At 39.8% G+C, this 15,824-nt stretch overlaps 1 protein-coding gene across 3 annotated transcripts in view; it reads right to left on the minus strand.

The window, feature by feature from the left end:
• ANXA13 (annexin A13) overlaps nucleotides 1-14,068 on the minus strand; it is a 57,613-nt gene extending 43,545 nt beyond the window's left edge. The window contains exons 1-2 of one of the 3 annotated variants that reach the window (XM_012451602.2): nucleotides 13,977-14,068; nucleotides 12,500-12,622 (exon numbers count right to left, since the gene is read on the minus strand). In XM_012451602.2, coding sequence (XP_012307025.2) covers nucleotides 12,500-12,622; nucleotides 13,977-13,991 — 138 coding nt within the window. In that variant the 5' untranslated portion in view covers nucleotides 13,992-14,068. Of the gene's footprint in view, nucleotides 1-10,140; nucleotides 10,161-12,499; nucleotides 12,623-13,976 lie in introns of those variants that run through there. The other 2 variants (XM_012451603.2, XM_064384565.1) reach the window with 2 other exon arrangements.
• Between the last annotated feature and the right edge of the window lie 1,756 nt (nucleotides 14,069-15,824).

Consider the following 15,824-nt stretch of genomic DNA (forward strand, 5'->3'; position numbering starts at 1 on the left):
AACATCACTTCTCCCTGCCTGACAGAATCTGTGCAAATGGATTGCTGAGTTGTTTTATTCCCAAGGTGCCTATCAGTGTGAGCTAGGGGAGGAAAAAAGGGATTCTCCAAGTGAATTCCTCCCTGCCACTTCCTGGGTCCTCAGAGAACCAAAGAAATTTGAGATTGACAGCACAGAGCCTTGTGACCCTCCATTTTTTTAAACATTTGATTTCCATTGATTCCATTGGCAACTGTGGAGAATGTTTCTACTTAAGCAAATAAGCAGAAGCCTCCCCTTTCTGAAACCATTCCTATCCTCTTGGGAAGAATTGAATTCTTCCAGTGGTGTGCTGATGCTAAACTGTTTGATTGCCCAGGACAGAGGGGGTCCCTGGAATGTGCGTCTTTAAGTGCTAACACTGAGACAGTTCCAGGTAAACCAGGATGGTTGGCCCCGCTAGCTGGAGCTGACTTTGCAAGCTGGCAAGAGTCAATTGTGTGATCTCTTCCCAACTCTGCTCAGGGAGGTCATGCTGATAACTTGAAATCAGCCAAGGTGAAAGTATTTACACCACGGAAATTGGCAAGTACCACAAATTAGGCTTTCGTTTTCTCCTAGAGAGCTGGTGGTGAGACATTTTCTAGCACACCACTGACTTTCTTTTTTGTGCTACACTACATTCTAGAGTGTTCTATCAGATCCTTTTACAGATACATTAGCATATTTTTTTACTAGTCTATTTCCTTCCCTAGACTGTAAGCCTTTTGGAGGTTAGGTCTATGTCATGTTCACTCTCATATCCCCAGCACCTAGCACAGTGCCTGACAAATTGTAGGTACTTGGGAAATGTTCTCTTCCCTTCCAGGGGACGAGGAATCTTCTTTCTTTGTATGTTACAGAATACACTGAATGCCTTTCCCTTTGCATCCTGGTCTTGTGCCCAGCCTGTATTAATGTCAAGGTCAGTGGCAGTGGTAGGGACAGAAGAATGGAACAGGAAACTTATTTGGCTAGAAATCTTGAGCTGAGAATAGTGTCAAGCCTTCTAAGGTGATGAAGCAGAGAGAATGAAAAGAGGAAAAGTAAATTTAACCAAGGTGTCTGGGAGGGCTCAATCAGACCTCAGCTGGAGAAATAACAGGAATCACAAATGAAAGTGAAGTCCTAAGACCTTCAGATGTAAAACAGTTTGAGCTAAATATAGTTTGGGGCTCTTAGAATTTAATACCAAATGGAGGAAATAATGGACTCTGAGGAAGGCGACCTGGCCAAGATATAGGTTAGTAGCCTTTCAACCCTGGTTGCACTCAAAATTATTTAGGATCCCAATCTGATTCTACAAAATCAGAATCTATGAGGTATAGGGATATATCAGGTATAAATATTTCTAAAACTCCCCAGACCATTCTAACAAACTACCAGGGTTGGGAAGCTTTAGTCTGAGAAAAATTAGACACTTTCCCCATTGACATCCCAGTAAAGGAGGCAGATGACTTAAAACGTGCTGAGGGTTTACACAAGTAAGAAATCCTTGACCTTATCCAAGATGCTAAAGATAAAGAGAAGAGGTTTAGCATGAAATTTTTTTTCCCCCTTTTTTTTAAATTGTATTTTAGGTTTTGGGGTACATGTGAAGAACATGCAAGATTGTTGCATAGGTGCATACGTGGCAGTGTGATTTGCTGCCTTCCTCCCCTTCACCTATATCTGGCATTTCTCCCCATGATATCTCTCACCCACTCCCCACCCCCCGCTGTCCCCTCCCCTATTTCCCCCCAACAGACCCCAGTGTGTAGTGCTCCCCTCCCTGTGTCCATGTGTTCTCATTGTTCAACACTCGCCTATGAGTGAGAACATGCGGTGTTTGATTTTGTGTTCTTGTGTCAGTTTGCTGAGAATGATGGTTTCCAGGTGCATCCATGTCCCTACAAAGGACATGAACTCATCGTTTTTGATGGCTGCATAATATTCCATGGTGTATATGTGCCACATTTTCCCTGTCCAGTCTATCATCGATGGGCATTTAGGTTGGTTCCAGGTCTTTGCTATTGTAAACTGTGCTGCAATGACCAAAACACCAAAAGCATTGACAACAAAAGCCAAAATAGACAAATGGGACCTGATCAAACTCCACAGCTTCTGCACGGCAAAAGAAACAGTTATTAGAGTGAATTGGCAACCAACAGAATGGGAAAAAATTTTTGCAGTTTACCCATCTGACAAAGGGCTAATATCCAGAATTTACCACGAACTAAAGCATGAAATCTTAAAGTGAAAATTCAACCCGGGTTTTTCCAAATGGGTGACATGGAACACTGAAAGCTTTAAAGCCATTGGACCTTCAACTGGGAACGGAACTCCTTTTGCAATTCTCTCACAACCCTTCTGATTAAGTCTTTGCTTAGTGATAGTGTGTCTTTCACACTCATCTAATCCAGGGCTTGGCAAACTACAGACTGAGGGCCATATCTGGCCCATCACTTATTTTTGTAAATAAAGTTTTATTGGAACACAGCCAACTCATTCATTTACATTTGGTCTATGGCTGCTTTTACGCTACAATGGCAGAGTTACCTACTTGCACCAGAGGCTTTGTGGCCCACAAAGCCTCATTATTTACTTTGTGGACTCTCACTGTATCCCATGTAGATGATGTAGACAGGTCCCTTTTTAGTCAGAGAATAGGACCTTAGTTTTCAACTGGCAACACCAAATTTAGTTAGAATTTAATACATTCTTTTGCTTTCGTTTAGTTATCTACATTTATGTCAACTGATATTAATTTTTCATTTATAGAACCAGTATAGAATTTCCTTTTAAGATAAATTTATATTAAAAAATGGATATTTAAAAATAATTAATAGAATAATGAGTAGAAGAGGTGGCACATATATTTGGCAACACTCATGAAGATTGTACTTAAATCTGAAGTTTGGAAAACATTGAATGTATCCAATCTCCTCATTTACAAAGAAAGAAACTGAAGCTTGGTTGTTAAGTCACCTGCCCAGGGTCACTTTATGGAAAAACCCGTCTCCTGTCTCTTTCAGAACAATGTTTTTACCTCTAACTGGTTACTCATTTGCACTTTGAAGCCAGTTAGTATGAATGGAAATTATTGTACTTTTAACGTTCACGAATTCATAGCCAGAAAATATCTTGGTGACATTTCCACAGACATGGTTACTAGAGATTGATGAGCAATTTGAAACAAAATAGAGGGGCCATTCACATCTTAAACGTGAATCTTGGGTGATTAGTGACATATTGGTTTCATTAAGTTGATTTCTTCTTGGGCACGATTTCCTTGGAACAATAAATTTGATTTTCAAAAAGACTTGCGTTTTTTTTTAAAAAAAATCAAAATCCACTTAAATGTTTGCCAGAGCAAAAAGCAAAACTGCTCAACAGAAAAAGACATATATTTTGCAGTATGCTCTGTTGGGTGTATTTAAGCACAGTTTGAATCTTATAAGAATATTTGGTATTTCATCATGTAGTTATTGCTGTTTTCTTTAAGATTCTCCATGATCTCACACCAACTAAAAGTAAAGGTAATTCCTTCCTGCCTAGAACCTCTTGCCACATTAGAAGTTTATTAATCTGTGGGGGTCGACCAGAGAGCTCCTGGGAAAGTGTGTTAGGAAACTTGAGCTCTGCCCACCTTAGTAGGGTGCTAGAATGTTACAGAGGTGTTCGTTGCTGTTAACACCACTTTTCCAAGATGCAGTTTTACAGTGACATACATGATGATTAAGTGTTTGGCTATCACTCTAAATGGGCAGAAATATTTGTATCATTTGACAAAACTAAAGCTAGAAAAACATCCATTTGGATCACAGCTCAACATGATTTGCTTACATATGTTGACTATATGTTCTGAAAAATGAGTGTAATTCTTTAGATTAAAGCATGACCTTTCTCTTACATTTAGGATTGCTTCCATATTGGCATTTTAGTGCCTTTTAATGAAGATTGGTATAGTTAGGTCATTTTCCAGAAAGACAAGCTTCCTTAGGCTATGCTGTCTGGGTTACACGTGTTGATGTGATATTTACCTGTCAAAGGTGACTGCAGGGCTGGGTAGGAGCTAGGAGACCTGACTTGAAGGCCCTTCAATATGTTGTGCCTTAAAGTGGTGGGCACCATTGTCCCTGAAGGTACTGATGGCATCTTCAGGAGTATAAACAATGTGGTCATTCTGCCATGCTCTGGGCTCTGGTATAGAGAGTCCAAGTGGGGTAGCCCTTTTGGGGGCTATGCCCAATCAGAGGAGAGGTGAGCCAATCAGCTCCTGATGGTTCCAGCCTGTGTCTTTCTAGGGGAGTACTGCTCATCTAGGCAGGAAATTCAGTAGCCCAGCACCCCAGCAGCCTTGTTACTGAGGGTTTCTGCAGTGAAACCCTTGTCACTCTGGTATCAGAACTACCATTTGATCCAGCAATCTTACTACTGAGTATATACCCAGAGGAAAAGAAGTCATTGTAAGAAAAAGATACTTGCACACGCATATTTATAGCAGCCCAATTCACAACTACAAATGTGTGGAACCAACCCAAATGCCCATCTATCAATAAGTGGATGAAGAAACTGTGGCATATAATATATATACAATAGAATACTACTCAGTCATAACAAGGAATGAATTAATGGCATGTGCAGCAACCTGGATGGGATTGGAGATGACTATTCTAAGTGAAGTAACTCAGGAATGGAAAGTCAAACATCATATATCTTCACTCTTAAGTGGCAGCTAAGCTATGAGGATGCAAAGGCATAAGAATGACACAATGGATTTTGGGGACTCGGGGAAAGAGTGGGAGAGGGTGAGGGATAAAAAACTACAAATAGGGTTCAGTGTCTACTGTTCGGGTGATGAGTGCAACAAAATCTCACAAATCACCACTGAAGAACTTTCTCATATAACCAAATACCACTGGTTCCCCAAAAACCTATGGAAATAAAAAAATTTTTTAAAAAAGAAGTTACTGTGGGCTACCAGTTTTGAGAAAAACTTCTGCCTCTCGGCTGCTGCTGTCAACAGGAGGACAAGGGTCAATCCTCAAGAGAAACTGACTTTCCCCTGTTATTAGAGAGGGAATCAGTGTTGGGATGTGCCTAGGCCAGAAGGGCAGGAATGGTGATCGCTGGTGGAGATCCAGAGACATAAAGACACTCTGAGGACATCTGCCCTCCAGCCTTGTCTTCCCATTTAAGCATTGGTTCTTAATCAACCAGGAGCAATTTTTGCCTCCCAGGAGACAGTTGGCAATGTCTGGAGACATTTTCAGTTGGCACGAGTAGGGGAGTGTTACTGGAATATCTAGAGATAGAGGCCAGGATTCTGCTAAACATCCTGCAATAATGCACAGAACAGACAGCACCCCTCCCCGCCATGACAAAGAATTACCTGGCCCAAATGTCAGCAGTGCCAAGGACAATGTGCCAAGGGTCTACAACCCTGACTGAATGGTTGTAACAATTCTGTTGATGGGTCTCTTTAAAAATTGTAGCGAAGGCCAAGCCTCTGGTGGTACAGCATATAGGTACTGACTAAAGCAGGGCCTCCAGTCACAAGGGCAAACTGCCTTGGTGACTTAAAAGGGAAGATTAGAAGTGGACCATGATGTCTTACTTCCTTTAATTTTTTTTTTTTTTGCAAAGTAACCCAGATGACAAATCTGAAAGATGAGTGTTAGGATAAGGTAACTAGGAGGAAGAGTGTGAGCTGAGGTCAGTTCGAAGTGAGAAACCTGTTGTCACTTCCTGCTTCTTTGTCTGCATATTGTTGTGAACATCCCAGCCTACCCTGGCAGGGCGACGTGGCTAAGTGACATCTCTCTGTTGACTCATTCTTAGGGGCCCTTGAGCGCTATGTTGGGCTGGAGAACTTGGAGTTTCTAGTAGAGGCGGAATAACGTTCATTATCTGGAAACAAGATTTTGTGTCCTGGGGAAAATGACTGTCTGCTTTGAGGTTGTCCACAGATTGTTTGGGGAGTTAGAGACCTCTGAAGAGTGCTAAACTTCCAGATATCCAATTACTGCTGTATTGCATCAACAAAAGAGAACTTGGAGGATAAAGTGGTTGTGGCGAGATGATGGCTATTTCTCAACCATGAAAGGAACCATGCCTTCAGGAGTTATGAAAAATGAAGCACATTTCTCATTAGAAAAGAATTATCTATTTCCTTCTTATATTGCCAAAGGTCATCTTTTGCCAATTCAATGAGAGTATGAACTTGGGATTCATTACGTGCAGGAAAAAAAGTGGCAAGTGTGCTCTGGAATCCTCAAGAGTTAGTATTAAGTGGGAAGACGGAATTGAAAAGTGAAAATATTGGGGGCTGAGAGGGGCCTTCATGGCATCAAAAGTGCAATCAACAGAATGTAGACAAGTTCTGATTTGCTGAAAAGGAAACAAGGTGAAATAGCTCAATTTGCTTTGAGCAAATTTCTGTCTCAATCGGTATCAAAACAATGAATGTTATTCTTTCCCCTGGTAGAAGAGTTTAAATATGCATTGGATCCAAACCTATTAATTCTTTCTTTAAAATTCTCTTTAACATTTTTATCTTCCTTTTCATTCCTACTATAACCACCTAAGCCCCCATTATTTGGAAAGAGAGTTATTTTTCTGCCTTTCTATCTGGTCTTGAAGTTTGCATTCTCTTTCTATTTCAGTCCATCTAGTAGTATTAGTATTAGTCATGGTAGTAGTAATGGCAGTAGTAATATTAATAAATATAATAGTTATAAGAAAGTAGTGATGATAAAACAATATACCCCATCCCCAAGGATAGATAAGGCCAACCTTAATTACTATGATTATTCATGGGGTAGGTACATGACCCAAGCCAACCAGAATTCTTCCCTGAACTCTTATAGATACTTAGAAAAAGAAGAGATTTTCCTTGAGGCTGCTAATCTGGAGCTATGTGAGGCGATGGAGCTCTCTTGGTGCCTGAACTATCTCTGGCCATGCCTCCCTCTTACCAACCCCTTTTACTTCTCACACCATGAAAAGAAAAATCTTATTTTTAGTAGGAGAGAAAGAGGACAACAATGGAAAGAAAGAGACAGACAGATAGATAGAGAACTGAGAAGATTATTTGCTCAGCCTCAGGGATGAATTATGATTCAAGGCTCTCCTCTTCCTCTTTGCCAGTCTTAGATTGGGCTTTTGATCAGTTCTGGCTAGTGAGATAGAAAGGGATGTCTTCTGCTTGGAGCCTTGCAGAAAGATTTTCCTCCCTTATAGGGGAGTGGTATATAAGTAAGGAGGTATTTTTTTCTCTATCTCCTTCCTTCTTGCTTGTGACTACCTTGGGAGATCATTAACTTGAACACATGACTGTTATCTTGCACCTATGAGAGAAGACATTGCTAATACATCCAGGATGGCAGGACAGAAAGTAGACATAGCTTGGGTCCCTAATGATGTGACTGAACTGCTGAACCAACACTGGAATCAGCTCCCTTCAGAGCTCCTGTTAGAATTGACAAATGTCTTTGTTATTTAAGCCAAAGTGAGTCCCGTGGTGTGCTACTTGTGATCAAACACATACTAATTGTTCAATAAACAAACGAAAACAAATGTGAACTCATACTTCCCAAAGATATCTCAAACTCTATAGATCCCCAAACCAAAGTAAACCTGTCACTGCCTTACGTCCCTGGGATGTGCCACCATCCACCTGGGCACACAAGCTAGACAAGGCACCTGGAGTCACTCTGTCATCTTCCTTTCCCTTACTTTGCACACCCACTTAGCAAGTTATGTTCATTTGACTCTTATCTGTCTCCTTCTCCCCAATGCCACTGTTGCTATTTCAGCTGATGAGGGAGGAGGCGGCAGAGGGTCCTCATTTCTCTCCAGGGCCACTGCTTCCCAAATGCTTGATTTGCCTCTGATCATGTTTCTTTCCAAGCCCTTCTCCACCAGCTTCCAGCATGGTCTAGCTAAAAGCAGCTCTGAAGTTGTTATTCCTTTGTCTGATCCTGATTAGGGTTTTCCTATGCCTAAGGAAGCAGTTCTCAAAGTGTGGTTCCTAGACTAGCAGTATCAACATCACCAGGGAACTCAGAAATGCAAATTCTCAGGCTCCACCTTAGAGTGTTTACTGAATCAACACTTTGGGGGTTGGATCCAGCTCTCTATTTAAATAAGTCTTCCAAGGAAATCTAATGTGCTAAAGTTTAAAATCACTACTAGCCTTAGGTAATAAAGCCTTATTTCCTTATTGTAATTTGAACAGTACCACCCCCACCCCCTCATCCCAACTCATGTCTACTCACAGCCTCAGAAGTCACCTTATTTGGAAAGAGAGTCTTAGCAGATGGTAATTAGTTAAGGATTTCAAAATAAAATCATCCTGAATTTAGAGTGTGTCCTAAATCCAATGATTGGTGTCTGTATTAGCTTGTTATGCTGCTAATAAAGACACAGCCCAGACTGGGTAATTTATAAAGAAAAAGAGGTTTAATGGACTCACAGTTCCACATGTCTGAGGAGGCTTCACAATCATGGCAGAAGGTGAAGGAAGAGCAAAGGCACATCTTACATGGCAGCAGGCAAGAGAGTGTGTGCAGGGGAAATTCCCTTTATAAAACCATCAGATCTCCTGAGATATAGTCACTATCATGAGAACAGCATGGGAAAAACCTACCCCTATTATTCAATTACCTCCCACCGAGTCCCTCCCATGACATTGGAAATTCTGAGAGCTACAATTCGAGATGAGATTTGGGTGGGGACACAGCCAAACCATATCGATATCCTTATAAGAAAAGAACCTAGAGACACACACAGAGGAGAAGGCCAGTGAAGATGGAGGCGGAGGTTGGTTATGCTGCCACATGCCAAGGAACACCTGGAGTCACCAGAAGCTGGAAGAGGCAAGAAAGGATACTTCCCGAAAACCTGCAGAGGGAGGCTGGCCCTGCCAACACCTTGGTTTAGAACTCCTAGACTTCAGAATTTTTGAGAAAATATGTGTCTTTGTTTTAAGCTATCCAGTTTGTGGCATTTTGTATGGTAGCCCTAGGAAACTAATACACTTGGCATAGCATACAAGGGTTTTTGGGTCTCACCCCGGTGCACCTGTCTACTAGTCTATCTCCTTGTTCATAGATCTTTCTATCAAAAATATTTATGGCATCCCTGTTATGTATCAAGTCCAAAGGATGCAGCAATGACTAAGGCACAGTGTCAGGCAGACACTTTGAGCCTAGCAGGAGAGGATGACAGCTGCATAGGCAATTGCCCTATGATGTACTAAGTGCTTAAAGCTACACATGCCAGCAGCACTTGTCTTCTTGTAGCTCTATGAATGTACTTGCTTCTCTATACTTTCTTTGCAAGTGTTCCTGCTCTGCAAACAATCCACTTTAAGAATCTGCATCTACTCATTTCTCCTGTGCAGAATCACTCCCTCCACTGTCCTATTTCTGAACTGTGTGATGATGGCCATGTTTCTATAAGAACATCCATTACACATCATTGTAATTATGTATGGGTCTGCCTCTCTCGTAAGACTGAGATATTTTGAGAGCATGAACCATAGTCTTTTGTCTAATTCTTCTTCTTATTTGCAGATCCTCAAAGAGCATCTGGCTCGAGGTAGTTTCTCTAAAAGAATACTGAACTGAACTTTTGCAGTGGTGTTCTGAAGGACTAACTTTCTGGGATAAAAGATTTCCCGAGGTCAGGTGTAGTGCCTCACACCTGTAATCCCAGAACTTTGGGAGGCTAAGGTGAGAGGATCACTTGAGCCCAGGAATTTGAAACCAGCCTGGACAACATAGGAAGACCTGTTGTTACAAAAAATTAGCTGGGCATGGTGGCACATGCCTGTAGTCCCACCTACTTGGAAGTCTGAGGTGGAAGGATTGCTTGAGCCAGGGAGGTTGAGGCTGCAGTGAGCCATGATTGTGCCACTGTACTCCAGCTGGGCAACAGAGCAAGACTCTGCCTCAAAAAGAAAAGTAATATTTCCTGATCGTATTTATTTATTTAAGAGGAGGTATGACTGTATGATCTAGACTGCATTCTGCTAAGGCTTGACCATGGGTCTTCTGGATTTGGGATCACAGTTTAATGCACATCCTTGGTTAAGACCATACTTATTTTAATTTCAAATTCCCAGTCATATTTTACCTGCCTTCAGAGCCTCTCTTCTTTTCTCAGGAACCCCACCTGTCATGCAGGGCGTTCTTGGTCCACCTTCCTCTGAGCTCACCTGGTATTCACCTGCCACAAGTCCCAAACTATTTTCCACTGGAGACAATATATATGTTGGCTAAATATTGGCACAAGCCAGTCATAAACTTGGCATGTTCACAAACAACGTGGCAGACCACTGAACAGATGTTCTAATATTTACAAATCGGTTTTCAGTTATGAGCATGTGCAATGACCATCTGCCTTTGTCCCCGGTGTGCCAAGCTCTTCTTATAAGGTTAGTCGTATTCTCCACTTCAGTGTTTCTCAAACTCTGCTGCACATTAGAGCCACCTGGGAAGCATTTACAAACCCTGATGCCCAGGACAGCCACCAGACCAATTAATTCAGACTCTAGGGGTGGGACCCAGGCATCGGTGGCTTTGAGAACTCCTCAGGTGATCTCAATGCAGGCAAGTTTGAGAACGCATTCCCTAGTCCAATGCTTCTAAGATTTTAATGTGCCTGAAAATCTCTTGAAGAGTCTGTTAAAATGCAGACTATGATTCCATAGATCTGAGTGGGCTAGATATCTGCATTTCTAACAAGTGCCCAGGCAATATGGATGCTGCTATGAATCCAGGGACCATGCTTTGAGTAGCAAGGCTGTAGTCCTTTCTAGTGCCTATTCATTAGCCTTGCAAGTAATTTCCCAGAAATCATGAGCCCATTTGAGTTTGTGATTATTTCCACATTTATCAATGGCTCCTCTAGGTCTCGCTCCCTCTTCATTCTGCCCATATCCTATAGCCACACTCCCATGGTAAAGTAATCTTAATATTGAACTCACTTTTCTATTTTTCTCTGGATAGTGATTCTTATGAGAACAACTCAGACAGTAGAAGAGTCATCTAGCTAAACCTAAGCAGATTTTTCCACTGATCTGATCTTTCTCTCTAGGTACACTCTATCTGCAAAGCTCATTGAACACAAGGACATGTCCTCTGGGATAAGGAAATTCTTTGAACATTGTGTGATTTGGTGAATGATAATGACCCAGTATCTTGGTTACTGCTGCTCCAAATAGATTACTCACAAACACTAGGTCTTCAGTTCAAAAAAATCACTAATAGTGACCAAAGTATAGAGGATAGCACAAAAGTAATTTTTGTTTCAGGATTGGTTATGATTTTAGATGACAGTACCTTGAAAAATGCAATTTCCTGGCCAATATTCTACTGGCTCTGTGATAATATTTGTCAGTTATCATAGGCCCTGGTCTGTGGACATATTCTTGGGGAATCAAAACTTTTCTAGGAGTCTTTTGAAATAGTGTGTTTCATGCTGATAACAACTTAAAAATTAATATAAAGCATACTAGATTATCAAGATGAGTAAGTCTTGGCTCATGATTTCAATGTCTACATTTCTGTTTGTGTTTATGATTGTTTATATGCCAAATAGCTATACTTCAGTTATTGCAGGCTAATGATGAAAGAAGAGAGAACAGAGGGAGGTTTAATAGAAACATCATGCGTGTGAGCCAAAAGAAGATCCCATGGCATTACAGGGAGCCTTACAAACAAAAGTTTCTCAGCAGGTTCAATAAGAGAAATATGATAGAAGAACTCAGAGGTCACATACCACATCGTATTTTAGATTTGCTGAGACTCAGAAAACAAAACAAAACAAAAACCCAATAAAACTCCAAAATCCCAGCATTATAGCGACTGGGCCCATTTCATGTGAGCACAGCCATTTAATCTCAACAAAATAATATTGTCTATTATACTATGTTGATAACTTACATTTAAACAGCATTGACTTGTTATTTTATTATCATTTAATTTATATGTTTGTTTTGGTTGTATAGCTGTTTCAAAACCACCAGCATTCTGGTTTTATGTCTGTACATATTCTTTAATAAGTTGCATTAGTAACTTTCTAATGCAAATAAATGAAGCCATTACTGGGATAATTTTTGGTTCTTTGAAAATATTTTGTATTTACTTTTTATCAGTATTCATTCCTTGTGCACACGTTAAGTTCCTTTCCTATTTTCTGAAATGTCATAGTGGTCCTGGTCTAGCCTCATGTATTCGATTTCAAGAGGTTGTTAATGAGACACTGTTGGGAACAGAAAGAAAGCCCATAGGTAAGATTTCATTTTTATATTACCTTCAAATACAGTAACAAACATTTTGCAGGGAAAAATTTCCCTGCTTGGAAGTCATGCCTGATGATGGCTGGTGACTGGTGGAGGCTCCAACATGACAGGCCACTGGGGACTTATTAATTGCACCTATGAGAGAGCAGGGGTCATTCCTATGATTTGGAGGGAAAATAAAGTGCTTACAGGCTGTGGGGCCTCTGGCTCTCCATTTCCTGATGGGTGGCTGAGAGGCTGCACGGCTGTCGAGGGTTGGGTGTCCCCTTTGGGCAACTGCTGACTGCCTTCTGAGAGGGTATACGACTGGCTCTGAGGATTAAAACAAACAAACATAAAAATGCTGGTCTCCTTCTAAAGGCCAGCTGCTCCCTGGGGTTGACTTTCAAAAGACAAAATTGTCCTCCTAAGCTGTGAAGGTAGGGGCCAATTATTATTCCTGGGGTCCTCTGCATCTATCAGAATTATTTGAAAAGTAGGCTTCAGTTTCTCTGAAAGATACACTGAATGGATGGTTCATAATCTCTGTTAATATTAAAATGCTATTCGTAGATGATTTAAAAAACAATGCCTTTTCTAAGACTATATTTGTAAGTTTGTAAACATCTGAGTGCAGCTTTAATATATAGCAAAGGAAAAACCGTATAGACAAAGTAACAGTTTTCAGAACATTTTAGAGTTTTATTCTCTGCCCGTAGTGTGCACAATGTATCATTCTTGCTGTGGGAAGTTACAGCAGGTGCGTAAAACCTTATTAATATTTGTATTGGAATAGCTTTAGATATACTTCAATGCAAAAAAAAAAAATCAGGATTCAACTCTGATCTGTCTTGTGTGTAGTTGGTTCCAAAAGGTAGTGTTTTAGTCAGTTTTTAGTCATTAACAACTTATAGACACAGCATTCAGGAGCCTAAATGTATTAAGTCCATTCCATGGATATTTGCAAATATCTGGATGTTTAGAAATAATACTGGAATATTTTCACCTTTCAATCCAAGTTGTATGGCTTTATAGGAGTATTTACCTTGGCCTATTAATATTTGCAACATGAACCTAACTTTCCCACATAACTCTGATTTTGCTCAGTTTATGAAGTTTTGTACAAATTTGCTACAAACTAACAGCTTTAGTTATATATTCTACAGGTACATATTAACCATTTGCTCTCTGCAAGGCGCTATTTACTGCCTTATTGTATATGCTTCTTTCTCTTTAGCCCCTCTTAAGAGATTTTTGGCCGATGAGGGAAAAATATATTCCCAATGCACTTTTTTTTTTTTGGAGACAGAGTTTCACTCTTGTAGCCCACGCTGAAGTGCAGTGGTGCAATCTCAGCTCTTTGCAACTTCTGCCTCCTAAGTTCAAATGATTCTCCTGCCTCAGCCTCCTGAGCAGCTGGGACTACAGTCATGTGTCACCAAGCCTGGCTAATTTTTGTATTTTTTTTTTTTTTTTAGCTGGCCTCCCAAAGTGCTGGGATTACAGGTGTGAGCCACTGCGCCTGGCTTCAATACATTTTAAAAGCATGGTATGCTGTTTCTAAAACCAATATTAAAGAGTAATCATAATGATAAATTATACAAGTATCAGTCATGATTTTATAATTTAAATTCTTCCACATGCTAACCAAAATTAAAGCCAATTCCCAAAGGCAATGAATACTTACATGACGATTGCCCATTTTCCTTTTTCTGAGATGGTTTTTCTGTATTTTATTAAGAGATTAGTTCTCCTACAGGCAAAGTTTACAATGGTTTTCCCAGGGCATAATATCTCTTGTGTTTAATAAGTAACTTTTGGCATTGAATTTGAATACATTATTGGGGATGGGTAGGGAGTGGCTCTGGCTACAGATGAACTTAGACTGCCCAAGTTTCCTTGGTAGCCACGTTTTTAAAATAGTATACCTCTAAATAAATAAAGTTTAGGCTTTTAAAGTTGAATAGCTTCTTACCACCTAAAAGACTAAACCTGCCTCACTTCTGAATTGTTGAGAGAGTTATTCTTTCATATTTTGGGTGTTTGTTTAAAATATTATGCCTTTTAATAATGACAGCATTAACCAGATAGAAAAATCTTACTATTTTTTTTTACTAACATTATTATTATTATTACAGAGAATTTTTTGAAGACTACATTGCATTATGCTAGATCATTTTTTAAATTTTACTGGGTTTTTAATTAAAAAAGCAATATGTGCAGATGGTAAATTTGTTTCTAATAATACAAAAAGGTCCCGTGAAAAGTCAGTCTGCAGACTCTTTATCCTTTCCTCAGAGGTTTTCTATGAGTCCTTCCAGACGTGGTCTATGCATATTCATCTATGTCTGTCTGTCTAGTTACCTATCTCTCTGTTTATCTTTATCTGACTTGTCTTTTCTCCCTCACCAAATGGATTTGTACAATGTATTCTCTTCCATGCCTTTTCTTTTCTCTCCTTTTTTTCTGAGTAGGTTATTATAACATGTTCCTTTTTTATTTGTACAAATGTATGGGGAACATAAAACATGTTGTCACATGTATGTAATGAGTACTGATCAAGTCAGGGTATTGAGGGGTTCACCTGAGTACAATAAATTTCTGTTAAGTACAACCACCCTACTCTACTATCCAACATTGAATTTATTCCTTCCATCTTAGTGTGTGTTTGTACCCTTTCACTCACTTGTCTTCTTCCCCCACACCTCCACAACTCACCCTGCCCGGTGTCTGTTCTCCATCTACCCAATCTCTACCTTCATGTGATCAAATTTTTTAGCTCCCACATATAAGGGAGAACATGTGATATTTGTCTTTTTGCGCCTGGCTTGTTTCACTTAACATAGTGGTCTCATGGCTTGTACATTTCATATACTAAAGAGATATATGACATTGGCACATTTCTTTTTCAGTGGCTATGTAGTAATCTGTTATGGATATGAACCGAAGCTTATTTCATCAGTCCACCATTAAAGGTCATTTAGGTTGTTTTTGGTCTTTTGCATGAATATTTCACATACATCTTCACTTAGGCTTTCTCATCTGTAGAATAAAATCTTTAAATAGAGTTACTGGCTAAAGACTATGTGCACTGAAAATTCCAATAGATGTTGCCAAGTTGTCCTCCACACTGACATAAAATGCTGGACCACTCTCCAAGGCCAGCTGATCCATGAGGCTGACTTTCAAAAGATGAAATTTTCACTCTCACTGTATTAATATACCAGTGTACTTTTCCCACATATTGGCTAACACTAAATATTTTCCAACTTTTTCATGTCTACCAATTTCAAAGATAAAACTATAGTATTTTATTAAATTTACATTTCTTTCATTTGATATCCTTGAAATTATATATCCCATTTCTTTAAAGTCATTTGTGTGATTTTTTTTCCTGTGGTTTGCTTGTGTCCTTCATTTTTCTGTTGAATTATTAGTATTTTCATTATTTGTTTATAAAACACTTTATTTGTAATCAAATCTATGCTTTTGTGAAGTGTGACAATCATTTTTCCACAGTTTGTTATCTTTTGTC

Source organism: Aotus nancymaae, unplaced genomic scaffold, assembly GCF_030222135.1.
Source record: "Aotus nancymaae isolate 86718 unplaced genomic scaffold, 86718_ANA_hifiasm-v0.15.2.pri h1tg000036l, whole genome shotgun sequence".
NCBI classification, from domain to species: Eukaryota; Metazoa; Chordata; class Mammalia; order Primates; family Aotidae; genus Aotus; species Aotus nancymaae.